Raw genomic sequence first — 13,066 nt, forward strand, 5'->3', positions numbered from 1 at the left:
AAGGTTCACATCAGTTTCCCTATAAATGTGAAAATTTTGCCATTTTCTTCCTAACAACACAACATTTTCTATGGATGTTAGTTTTGGCACTTGATACACACATGAGCATTTTTGTATGCCAAACACCTCGAATTTCTTCTGCGATCGAGGTCCTCCAAACAGCCCAATAATCAATATTTTTCCAACATTCACATTTTGTATTACCAGAAAAAGAAAACATGGAAACATGCATTCTCACACTTCGTAAAGCATGCCGACCTCAATACGTTGATTCAATGGTATCCCCAATGCTGGCAATGCCGATCTACAATTACTGTGTAGAACTTCATAAAATCTGAGCAAGATTTTATCAAACCATCCAATATCTTTACCTACATGGAACCTTGTCTTTCCCTGAACATGCACCATGCCGGCAAGCTTGGCACTCTCCAACTCCGAAAGCTCTTCTTCAACTGATGTCAAAACAGGCAGTGGCCCTTCTGGGCCCTTCTAAATGTGGACCCGTAAGGCATCGGTCACTTGACTTACAAGATCATCTCCTCCAATACTGAGTGAATCTGCATACCCATATTGAATCACACAGCAGTACATACCACTAAGGCCCAACCTCTTGACGATGATTCTCTCATTTGGGGCGACTTTCGCAACTAGCAAGTATTGGAGAGTTGTAAAAATAGTCACCTTATGCAAAGATCGCACGTTCTTTATGTAGTGTCCAAAGACTGGAGTTAGCCCATCTTGTATATTGCTGTAGAAGAAGCAGATTCCGGCAACTCTTTGGATATTTGGATCGGATAAAAGCCCGCTGAGATTGTCCAAAGTTATTTTGTGGGTCATTTCGTAATCCAACTTCCGCAGCCTCCCATGGTACCAGCCGAACATTATGAAGGCGAGTATGATGGAAATGGCGAATGGGACCCACCCACCTTCCGGAATCTTGGTGAAAACCGCACTCACATATGCTCCTTCCATGATGAAGAAAACAATGAAGTAGAGGCCGATCAGCAATAGCGGCGTCCGCCATATTATGACCATGACCAGTGTCAGTAGAACAGTGGTGATGAGCATTACCATGATGACTACAACACCTGCAATGATACAGATCTATGGGTTTGAAGATGGTAAAGAGATTAACAGTTCTTGAAGATGTTGATGTGGAAATGTGAAGGCTACTTGCAATAGGATAATGAATGCTCTCTTGACGGAGTGGTTATCAGGTGGCCAACGAGTGTCTGCGAGAGATGAATCACAAGTGTAGTGTTTGTGAAAGATCCGAGTCCATCAGGTGGGCCAAAGTGTTTGTGTGCTGTCAGCCTGAAAATCAGCCTGGCCTAGTCTTCATGGGCCACAGGTATCATCGTTGTCATCATAATCAGATCTTCTCTCAGTATTTGGGGTCATCTTTTAGGCAGTGATTAGTGAAAGTTCTACAATCAGCTGCCGCTAAACATCAATGTGCATGTATGAGAGAGAGAGAGAGAGAGAACTGATCAATGGTCTACATTACATGTACACGCGTGGCCCACCTTAGACATGGTGGCACCACCTGATGAAAGGCATCAATCTCACATGCATTTCCACTTGGAGAGAGTAGGATTCAAGCATTAGCAGGGTTCATTTCAGTAAACAACACATTCAAAGAAGCAGGAAAGGATGAAGGGCCAACTATTTTAGTTACCGAAAGCATTTCCGAGATCTTTTCCATCTCCAAAACCAAGAACGACTGCAACACATAAAACCATGAGAATGTAGTTGACTTCCGGAGAGTAAACCTCGCCTTCCTTGTGGGGGGATGTGTGGACCACCTTAACCCGAGGGAAGTAATCCAAGGCCACTGATTGCTTGATTACAGAAAACGTGGCAGATATCAATGACTGGCTTGCAACGATTGCTTCGAGTGTTGAAACTACAAACATGGGCCAGTAGACCTTCTTTGGCACGAACTTGTAAAACCCATCGTCATGATCGTTGAGGTTCTTGATCAGATATGCTGTTTGTCCAGCATATGTTAGGACCAAAGAAGGATATATGCTGAACAGGAAGGCCATCTACAAGGAGGAACCAACTTCAGAAAATTATTATTATTATTATTATTTTTAAAAGAATTTTTTTTTTTTAAAAGGCCATTTCTTATGAAGGGTGGCCACGATGTAATAAATGTGAGAAATACACGATCATCGCTATTTGGTCGAACATTTTCTCGGTCAACAAACCATACATGGGACCCAACTTTAGGAGATCCAAATTGTTCATATGGTGGGCCCATGGTGGATTAGGATACCCATGAAATACTCATGCTGCATGATGCAAACCATCTGATTAGGCCCTGTTAATGGCGAGCATAGGTTGCAAATCATCAATTATTCATGGGCCAAAAGGGATCATCTGATAGTGGAAATATTGAGGCATGGTCCATCCAATGATCAGGCCTCCAGATCAACAGCTTAGATTACCAAAAGGATGTCTTATTCAATGGTCAAGCCGAGAGGTTGTACAGTATGTTTATGTTTCTTGTATCTACAAGTGGGGCCCATGGTTCAGATATCAAAAGTGGATAATCCATGCAACAAAAATCCAATAGATTGGAAGACCCTTTAGAATGTTTGATCTTTTGTTGGTTCAATGGGAACCATTAATGTATTTTCTTTCTAAACCATTTCTTTGTTGGCCACCCATTGAATGGTTTATGATTTTTCCCTCTACGAGACTTTTAGCGCATGGATCATTCAAAGTGGGGCCCATAATATTAACGGTTTGGATCACCCAACAATGGGCCCAACAGTACAAACTGAAAGCCTGAACAGTACTGCAAACTCTCAGCCAGAGCATTGTACAATACCTCTAGGTGGTCCCACCTGCACTACTGGCAATTCAAACAAAAAAAGGCCGTTTCTTTGGATGGAGCATTTATATTATTATATACGAGAAAAGGTTTGATACTCTAGCAGAATCTGATGGATGGTATGCATGCATTTGAATATTGTATACATGGCATACATGCAATTCCAATTATGGGTCCCAGCTTAGATGTATAATCAACAAAAAATCAAGCTTATTTGATTATCTGAGTATCCGATTTGTGAACATTGCTGGAACTAGTTAAAAATGAAAATTATCCAATGGTCCTATTTCAAGAAGTATCCGTGAATCAGAGTTTGGAATTGTTCAACCAATCTGAGTTTGGGACCGCCACTTAAGACAGTGGACCTCCACAATTTAGCTGGTTTGGTTTGAGTTAATGTATGCCATGCGTACAATTTCTGAGTTCCTGTGTATCAAGCAGTCATACTCCTGCCACAGTATCAAACAACTCCCTTCGTATAACATCTCAATAAATAAGGCTGCAAGTAGAATACCTGAATCGACCTTTTATTGAAATGGCCAAGATCAGCAAACATTGCTTCGGCACCTGATGCAATAGATAGATCAAAGGTCATCAACCATTGAAATCATTCCAAATCTCATGTGGGACATCAGCTCTCCATGTGCTACATACCTGTAATGCATAAGACGGTGCCGCCAAGCAACAGCCAGCCTTCCTTTCCATTTCTCAGAAAGAAATGGACTACATAGTGTGGTGATATCGCCTTGAATATTCTCGGATAGTGATGTATAATGCTATATATTCCTACCATCGGAGTAGTGAAAGTCCACGCAGCCATGATAGGAGAGAAAAGGAAACTCACGCGGGATGTCCCGAACTTTTGCAAGAGGAATAGAACAATCAGAACTGCTGCAGATAGAGCTTCGATGATAGCTGTGGAATTCGAAAGTTTGAAATTTTTGTTAAGGAGGAATTAACTTTGGTAGGAAGAACAACGAATCTGTGTCGCTACTCACATTTACTGATGGAAGGAAAAGGCCCTCTTAATCCATCCATTGCCGATAACACTGAAACAAACATATATGTTTAAAGGTAAAGGAGCTTAATAATTGAAAAGGACTTTTTTGGGCCTCGAGGCACCCATTTCATACAAGTGGGACCCATGGTGTTTGGGGATCTAGACAGTATTTTGGCCTTTGTTCCGGACATAGCAGTGTTCTCTCCTCAACCAACTATTTTTAGGCCATTGATCAAAGGGTTATGATCTTCCAATTTGGAAGGATTTTGGGTCGTTCCCTATCCACGACGGATCCCATCTGATCGATGAGCCCAACTAGTGAAGCATGGGCCTCATTTATATGGAACGGGTGAATTAGGACAATTTACAGCCCAATGTATCAGGTCCTGATAATTCCTCATCCTTGAATGCTTATCAAAGGCTTGCTAGTGCCACATGTAGCACACATGCTGACCTGGCAGGTTTGTTGAACATCCAAAAGCTACACAAGACAGTCACCATCATGATGTCCATGTTCAAAGTCAGGTTGGTCCACTAATCAGGCAGGCCACGTTCATGTGTTGAATGTGGACCGTTGACAATGTTTAAACTGTCCGTACATTATTTTGTACCGAGATAGCCAATTTGAGCAGACTAGCATGACTTTGTGTTGGGGCCAACCTATGCTTCGTTCAGATGCCCCGCACACGAGGTTGCCAGGTCTGCAGCATGTAAAAGTGCATGTGGGGCTTGCAAAAATCTCCTTAATCACCCTTTATTGAACTCAGATAATACAAGTTGCTTAGTAAAACAAACCTGAAATGGCAGGAGTAAGGATGCCATCACCTATTAGCATGCACATCCCGAGCATTGCAACAAAAAGCAATACCCTTCTTGCAACCATGCTCCTTTCAAAGAATTTCTGCAGCCAATTTTGCTTTTCAGTGCCCATGGATTGGCCACCATCTGAAAGGACCGACTTTGAATGAACCCGTTTGGATGTAAGGATGCCGACATCCGCATGCCTACAAAGCAATGAATATAGAGCAAAAGTTCCACCTGCAGTTTCCCATTTCATACAACTCATCAAGAGAGAGAGAGAGAGAGAGAGAGAGAGAGAGAGAGAGAGAGAGAAGTAATTACATATAAAGCCTCTAAAATATTGACAGATAATATGGAAAAACTATTCAATGGGTGATTGCGAAAGATCAAACATGAAATGCTTCTACTGCGGATCACAGATGAACATGAATAGTATCTTTGGGTCCTCGGTTTGGGCAGGTGGAGTCCATGGTTGGGTGATCCAGACCGTCAATCTTAACTCCTTGATTCATGGCTTGCAAATAGATGGTTAAGACAAGAAATACAACAATGGTTTGCAGTCAGCTGAAAAATAAAAGCCAAGCTTCAACAGCCAGGATCCTTCAATTTGAAAGATTGAGGCACAATCTGGATCCCTAAACCATGGGCCCACTTGTACAGACTCAAAACCCAAGGATGGTTTGTAATTTCTTCATTTTAACCCCCATATCGAATGTGAATGGGACTTCTATAAGCATTTAGATGCTAAAGTGGAGTTGTTATACAAAAGTGATGATCTTAGATGAGAAAGCATGTCTGCATGGGCCTTATTTTGTTGGACAAATGGCTGTTAGCACAGAAAGAATGTCCGCATGGGCTAATGGCTAATGGACAAATGGTCATTAGCCATCTCCTAGTACGTTTTGAAATTTTAGTTTCTAAACTCGATGTTTACATTGTTATGTGACTATGTTCTGTGATATGTTATATCAGGTCCATATGAAGCAATGATTTGTCTTGAAGAAAATAAAAGGCAAGTGAAGGATTGCTAATTGTCACATACAACTTAAGGTGAATTGATGAAGGAAAAGCATGTATTGTCATAGAGGGGTAAGTGGATCATCATCATCTTAGCCCTTCTCCCAGCCATTTGGGGTCGGCTTTTAATTGGAAGATCGGCAAAGTATTACAATTGGCTGCCCACCAGACAAACCTTCCTCTTTTACTATACTATGGAACCCATCATTGCAGAGGCTCACATTAAACTCCCATGCCATCACGGTCCCACCCAATACTAAACCGCAGCCCAGCTAACACACACATCAACAAGAGAGGAAGCAAAGGAGGGTCATGGACGGACATGGAATGCCTTTGTATCATGTAACAAAAACAAGCATCCAAGTTGCCATTGAGGCATGCATATGCACCACCATCCGCCGAAAGTGGGAAGGACATTATGTTTTTTTTAATAGAAAAGTGGAAAGGGACATGCTGAATTAGTTGGTTACGAAGATGACAAAATTGCCAATGACGAAGGTGTTATTGATTGTGAGAGTGGTCTGGACGATTGTATGGCCCACCTAGGTGATGTTGTACGGCCCACCTTGTCCCTACTGTTTTGGTCATGTATCCTCTCACTTCATGTTATTAGGTGACCAGTTTGCCCCTCATTGTTACAATATGCTTTTTGCACATTAGGTTCCACCAAATAACATGAGGTGAGAGGCTACAAGACCAAAACACCATCAGCTAGGTGGGCTATTCAATAATACGCACTACACCCATCATCATACTTGCTCCCCACCCCCAACTTTTTTAGTCTTTTTTTTTATTTGTTTTTTCTTTTTCTTTTTTAGGAATCAAATATTATCGTAAATGATCTCCTATGGGATACAAATTAGACAATGGTAGAATAAAAGGCTCTTAATCATGGTTTTTTTATTTATTTTTCATCTTCTGCTTAAAGTTGTTAGGTGACTGATGATTGGAAATGATTTGCTTAATGTTATTTGATAGACCTTACAAGGTAAGAAGCATCCTCGAGTCTTGGGGGTGTGATTGAGGAGATCCTGCCATTGATATTTCAATTTTTAAGGCATAAAATAGTGCATAGCTTAAAGAAACCAATTAATAAGTTGGTGACTAAGCCAATCAAGGTGTGGGCTTCTAGAGTTCTATGTGTAGAGATGTGATCCCTCAAAGATTCACCCAATGTTGTCAAAATCGTTTTCGTATCACAAATCGCAATAGGGGTTGAATTGCATCATATCGTAAATCATAAGATTTTTTATGATTTTCTTAAAATTTTGAAAGAAAAAAAAATCTCATCGATATCATCCTCTTGTCATCAATATGCACCAAGTAATACCATTTCATGATAGTGTTAAAGGATTCTTATCTTTCCTTTATTTTTTGTCTTTTAAGAAATTTTCCTTAGAGAACATACAAGGATCCATTAATAATTTATGTTGTCGTTGCCTTTCTTGAATGTAGAATAACGCTAGAAAAGCAGTATCTGATTATGTAGACCGATGAAAAAAGATATTTTGATTTCTAACTATCATCCCACAATACATATAAATCTAAATGATCATATCATAACCATCCATATATACATTCTAGATAAATCACACATCGACACATCGATTTGGTGTTTTGATCACTTAAGTAAGAAATCCTTTTTTAAAGCTCCATGAAAATGAAAGCGCATCGAAGCTTAAAATAGAAGAGAACAAGTACAATTTGAATCGTAAATTGTAGGATTCAAATCATAGAATCGAAGGATTCACATAAAATGGGATTCGAGGTGGGATTCAAATCATTTTTGCTTAAGATTCGACTCATATCATTTTTGCTTAAGATTTGACTCAAATCGTAAATAGTAAATCAAAATTAATAAACCTTTGTTGCTTAGGATTTTGATAGCACTGAATTAACCTTTGTTGTTTTCTCTTTTATTAATAAAGCTCTCTTTTCCCAGATAGGTCAAAAAGGTCTCATCAGAATTCTTGTTCATGGGTAGTGTTGGCATTTGTCTAACATACAAAGGATAGAACGTGGAAGGATAATTAGAATTTAGAATTAGGTTGATACCTAAGTGTATATATTAGGATATGGCTTAGATGAACAGGAGTCATGTAGCCAACCTCAATTAATTGTGATGAAGCATGATAATGATGGGTTGACTTCATGGCAATGAGGTGTATGTGTTACTTCCCAATCTCTCAGGACTGGTTCATGCATTCTAGGAAACCTGGGCAGTTTACTTTTGGTTATGGAAAAGCCAGCACATCAAAAGCAAAGCTTGATCAACTAGAGACACAACTTGGGCTGGTTGGGTCAGGTTGAGGGTCAGCCCAAGCCCGACCTAACTTCAAGAGGACCTAACCCACAATCCGACCCAAATTCCAACCCAAGGTTCCCAACACGAATTCCTCTACGCTCAACCGTAAACCAACCAGACCCAACCCAAATACATGTGATTATTACCTACCCGAGCTAACCCAAACCAAATTTGCTCAACCCAAACCAAAACCGATTTCAAATCAGGTTGTTAAACTCCAACCTTAACCCAACCCGAGGACCCTTACAACCCGACCCAAACTCGGGTTGGATCAGTGGGGTCTGGGTCAACCCGAACACTACTTGCAGCCTTATGTTAACTCCCAAGAAATAGTAGAAAGAAACCCATACCCAAATTGCAGCCCACTATTAACTCCCAACTATTAGTAGAAAGAAGAGGATGGAGAAATGCAGGCCTTGACGCTGAGCTAGGTGGATTTTGAGAAGAAGAAAAGGGAAGTCCAAAGATTTTTTGTATTTTGTGTTCCTCTTGTTCTCCTGAACCTTTCCCCTCCATAATGTGTATGCTTGCCTTGTTTTGTGAAATTTTGACCTCCATAACACTAATGATGGTTCCTATGTTTTTGAGATCAATAAACTTTTACTTCTAGACAAGGTATTCCGTAACGGTAACGATGGGCATAATGGCCACCACCGTTACCTTTACGATACGAGTCATAACGGCTATTGTGGCCCTTGTAACTACTGCTACGGTCTCTTTTTTATTTTTATTTTTAAAAAAAACTACAAAAATCCTATATCTACTCCGTAACGTTGAAAAAAAAAAAAAATCCAAAAAACCTATATCTGCCCCATAACAGACCATTATAGGACTGTCATGACCTTTACAGGTTACGTAACAGGCTGTTAACGGCGGATACAAATCATTTTTTCCATAATGGCTGGTACGGTCGTTATGACCCCATAACGTGCAACAGTTGCCACTGTTACCTTTATGTAATGGCCTTTATGGCCCCGTAACGGCCTTTATTGCACACCTTGCTTCTAGAGAAAAGTTGTATTCTATCTTTATTATATTTTATTTATTTATTTTGGGATTTTGGGATCATCCTTTCAACTATGATTCAAGGTCTAGATTGGGTTGTTGTTTCCTCAAATTGAAAGAAACCCTAACTATACAAATCTCCCCATTCTCAAACAAGCAATCAAGCATCATCATATTCAGTTAAACTTGAAATAGGGGGAGAAAAAAGTCAACATGAAAACAAATGAGCAGGCTGACTCCAAAAATAAAAGTGTCCATCCATTTTTGTAAAATTGGGGCATGACAGGGGATCCTCAAATCAAATCGGATCAGATTACTCCAATCCATTTCTTTTCAAATAGGTCAACTCCATTAGTGTCACAGTATCCCCTGCCCATGATGACATCAATACAAGCAATGAAAATTCAGATTCATGTCCCGTCGAATGAAATTCCAAGTTGGGATTGTCTCCGTTGTGAAAATCACGGGCCCTTAAGCGACACTGTCAGCAAAAGATTTATAAATGGCTGCAAATTCCCAAGTAACCAGCTGACCAGCCTACTGAAATTAGAACATCAATTACATCACAAACAGCTGAAATTCCAAATCAACACGACTAGAAATATTGCGAGAAATCATAGAAACAAACATCCTAACAACCAGATTTAAGGAAAAAAAAAAGCCGCATAAATAGTCCCAAATATCAATTGCGTATACTTTCACAGCCCAATGAGTTTAGAATCTCAATCACAGAACAAACAATAGAAATTCCAGATCAACCTCACTCATGGCAACAGAAGGAATTGTCCAAAATATAAGCACATTCAAGCCCACTTTTCCGTGATCCCAACTGTTCATCTGATGAGACCCGACCTTAATAATTCACCTTGTAAATCTACAAATAGGACCATTTCAGCTACACAGTCGGTGGATCCTGCTCTTGTTTAATGTGGGCCATAGTCGAAACCATCAATTTTCAGACCAACAATTGGATAGACAAGAACTGGAGGAGAAGTTTGAGGCACAGCCCATCTGTGGTGGGACACACATCAGATAATTAGTCCGGGCACCAAAGATCCCGTGGCGCCACTTGCATAATTTCCATTTTGTTTGGTCCAGCATCCAGTAGTACCTTTCAGGTCATCGATCAAACAATTAAGGTCATCAAATGGAGATTTTCAGGGCATGGTCCATACATACAAAGACCCACCAAATGAACAGTCTCGATTGCCGAAATCCACTTATATTTCTAGGCCAAATTTTATTGTTGCTCTGTTCAGTCACATACCTTCATAAGCCAATGGACTTAGAACCACAATTACAGCAGAAATAGTGAAATTTTCAGAATCAACTCAAGATGTAATAACATGATAAATCACCAAAACATGCATCCAAACGACGAGATTTCGAAAAAAAAAAAAAACCCACATAATAAAACAGCCTCAATATCATAGAAATCCCTCAACTCCAAATCAGCACGAGTGACAATAAAACAAGGAATCCTTGAACGAGCATCCAAACACGCCCCATTTCAAGAACTGAGAAACACCCAAATCATAAAAACAATCCAAACAGTAGATATGCATACCTTCGCCTTGATCGTCAGCACTGAGAGCAATTCCAACGTACTTGACAACCCCAATGAGGGTAAGAGTCCAGAACATGATGCTGTAAATCCCCAAGTAATCATCCTCATTCGGAGATTTTAAGTTCATCGACGGATAGACATAGAGCGGCGACGTCACCAAGCCGCCAAAAACCACCCCCAGAGTCTTGTAAGCAAGGAAGAGTGTCTTCCAACGGTCAGTTTTCTGTTCAAATTCGAAAATTCAAAAATGCACAGATCAAGATTCGAAAAACCCAACTCAAATCTATCAAAATAACCCACAGAAATTCAAAATTTGAAGTGGTAGTGACTTATTTTTTAGATTTAGCTTCAAACCAAAAAAAAAAAGGACCTTTTTGCTTGGGGAATGAGAAACGGGATTATGGTGACCGTTGGATGAAGAAGAAGCTTCCACGGTTATTTCAGATAGAGGGATGGATTGGTTGGGTGTGGAGTGATTGAATGCCATTGAATTGTAACCTCTCTCTCTCTCTCTCTCTCTCTGTGTGTAGAGGTGCCGGTTAATGGTTTTATAGGCACTGCTCTTGGGCGGTTTGGGAGTTTTTAAGCGCGATGGACGGACAGGAAATGGTGGGCCCCACCGGAAGTGAGACCGTACATTCAGAGGTGCATAGCCGTTGAATCGACTGGAAAGGAAACGCAGTTCCAATTTCCACGAAGATTCTGATACATAGATCAGCCGTACTCTGCTCTAGTGGATGCATCTGAGCTCCCCCGCCGTACACGTGGCATGAACTTCAAATCTAAACCATCCAAACATTAGACCCAGTTAGATGGATTATAACCCATAATTACATTTGAATTATGATTCCAAATGATGGATCAGCGACATCTAGATTGGATATAAATGGTCCAAATCGACAAAGACAGTGTCCACTAATCTGTGGTCAGAATCGTCTAAACAGGTTGTATTTTAGTGTATGGTCCATCTACGGTATGTCCCACTATTTGGATGGTTCGGATTGGAGGTCCATGCCACGTGTACTGTAGAGGAGCCCACCTACATCCTACCTACCGAGCTTTTTCAAGATTCAGAGTCCCTGGGAGGCCGGTTGGTCTCCGATTCTACACGCGCCTCTAATCAACACCACAGGTACCAACCGAAGCAGATCACATACTGCCCCACCTAGACGAACTCGGTCCAGTCAGGGGCTCTGTGGGGCCACCTTGGTATTATCCTCTCCGTCCATAACGTTTCCCATATCATTTTAGATTATGAGACGAAAATTGAGGTAGATCCAAATCTCAAGTGGACCACACAGTCGGAATTGAATGGTCACCATTAAAAAATTCTTGGGAGTTGCGGAGGTTTTGATCAAGCTGATATTTGAGTTTTCCATTCATCAACGTCTATGTGACCTTACAACAGTAGGTTGTATGGAAAATAAAAATCACGGTGGGTCATGGGAAGTTGTCAACGGTGGGCATCATCATCATAGATATTTCCCATGGTGTGGTCCACATGAGCATTTAATCTATCTCATTTTTTGTTTACTTTGCTAAAATTATCTGTAAAAATGAATGGACGGCGTGGATAAAACCCACACATCACAGTGGGCCCCACAGATCCCGTGCATGGACCGAATTGGTCCTGGTGTGGGCAGGACGCAATCCGCTTCCGGTGTCAATCTGATCATGCATCAGGTTTGCAGTAGCATATAAACAATCTTGATCAAAACTCACGGAGGTAAGGTGGGCCACGTATGCACCAAAAACCATGGACGGTTGAAAAAGTTGTTAGTGGTCCATAATGTATATGTGTGAAGGTTATGGTGGATGGATAGTTATGGTTTTTCTCCATAATATATACTGAGTGGCTTCTAGAAAATTCACGGCTCGGATGATCACACGGATTTCTACGCTGGCACGTACGGCCGCGTGTAGGGTAGCATGTAGGCATAACCAGATTCTGCTTTAAAGTTTCGGAGCTCCCGCGAGAAATCAATAAATGATATAATACGTTAATTTTCCCTGTTTTGCGACTAGGACTGAGCCCATGTGTTGCTCCATTGGAGTCCCCGTGATGAAATAGAAAATGATCGGAACCGTTCATTTTGTTAATTTCACGATACTTGGCCTGTATTATTAAATTTAACTGAATATATTATTGATATCAATATTATTTTTGGATAATTTATATGATTGAAAATAAACATTTTCAATGGTTTGCATTCAACTTAAAAAAACCGAAGGTCAGTATCACTAATGGACCTTGCATTTGAAAAATACAATAATTGTATTCGTAAATAGAAAATGGACAGCTATAATCACTAGATGCTATCATTATATAGGCCCCAATCCGGCGACACATGCTACTAAATCGTGTCGCGACAAAGTGAAAACGAACTCAAATACAATTTTGACAACAGGCAGACGCGGCGTGACGATCCACACACGCATGCATAGATTTTATTTTACACGGCAAATAAGTATCTCAATCCCAACCGTCTAATCGAGTATTTCATCGCTTGAAGTCGCTATGAAAGAAAA

At 40.5% G+C, this 13,066-nt stretch overlaps 1 protein-coding gene across 1 annotated transcript; it reads right to left on the minus strand.

Moving 5' to 3' along the window:
* Positions 1 to 128: 128 nt before the first annotated feature.
* Positions 129 to 11,062, minus strand: LOC131251627 (probable potassium transporter 17). Its single transcript, XM_058252464.1, has 8 exons — positions 10,908 to 11,062; positions 10,538 to 10,760; positions 4,638 to 4,880; positions 3,841 to 3,891; positions 3,497 to 3,757; positions 3,357 to 3,409; positions 1,679 to 2,048; positions 129 to 1,088 (listed from the first exon to the last, which is right to left on the minus strand). Exons 1-8 carry the CDS (start codon positions 11,022 to 11,024, stop codon positions 490 to 492), a joined length of 1,917 nt encoding a protein of 638 aa, XP_058108447.1. The 5' UTR covers positions 11,025 to 11,062; the 3' UTR covers positions 129 to 489.
* Positions 11,063 to 13,066: the final 2,004 nt, after the last annotated feature.

Source organism: Magnolia sinica, chromosome 7, assembly GCF_029962835.1.
Source record: "Magnolia sinica isolate HGM2019 chromosome 7, MsV1, whole genome shotgun sequence".
Classification (NCBI taxonomy): domain Eukaryota; kingdom Viridiplantae; phylum Streptophyta; class Magnoliopsida; order Magnoliales; family Magnoliaceae; genus Magnolia; species Magnolia sinica.

What these genes read in the sequence shown, in the direction of transcription:
- LOC131251627 (XM_058252464.1), bottom strand. Translation starts at nt 11,024, where the DNA reads ATGGCATTCAATCACTCCACACCCAACCAATCCATCCCTCTATCTGAA. An exon ending in CTCATTCCCCAAGCAAAAAG is followed by an intron (nt 10,761 to 10,907) that starts GTCCTTTTTTTT and finishes GAATTTGAACAG; the next exon opens with AAAACTGACCGTTGGAAGAC. An exon ending in TGCTGACGATCAAGGCGAAG is followed by an intron (nt 4,881 to 10,537) that starts GTATGCATATCT and finishes GGGAAACTGCAG; the next exon opens with GTGGAACTTTTGCTCTATAT.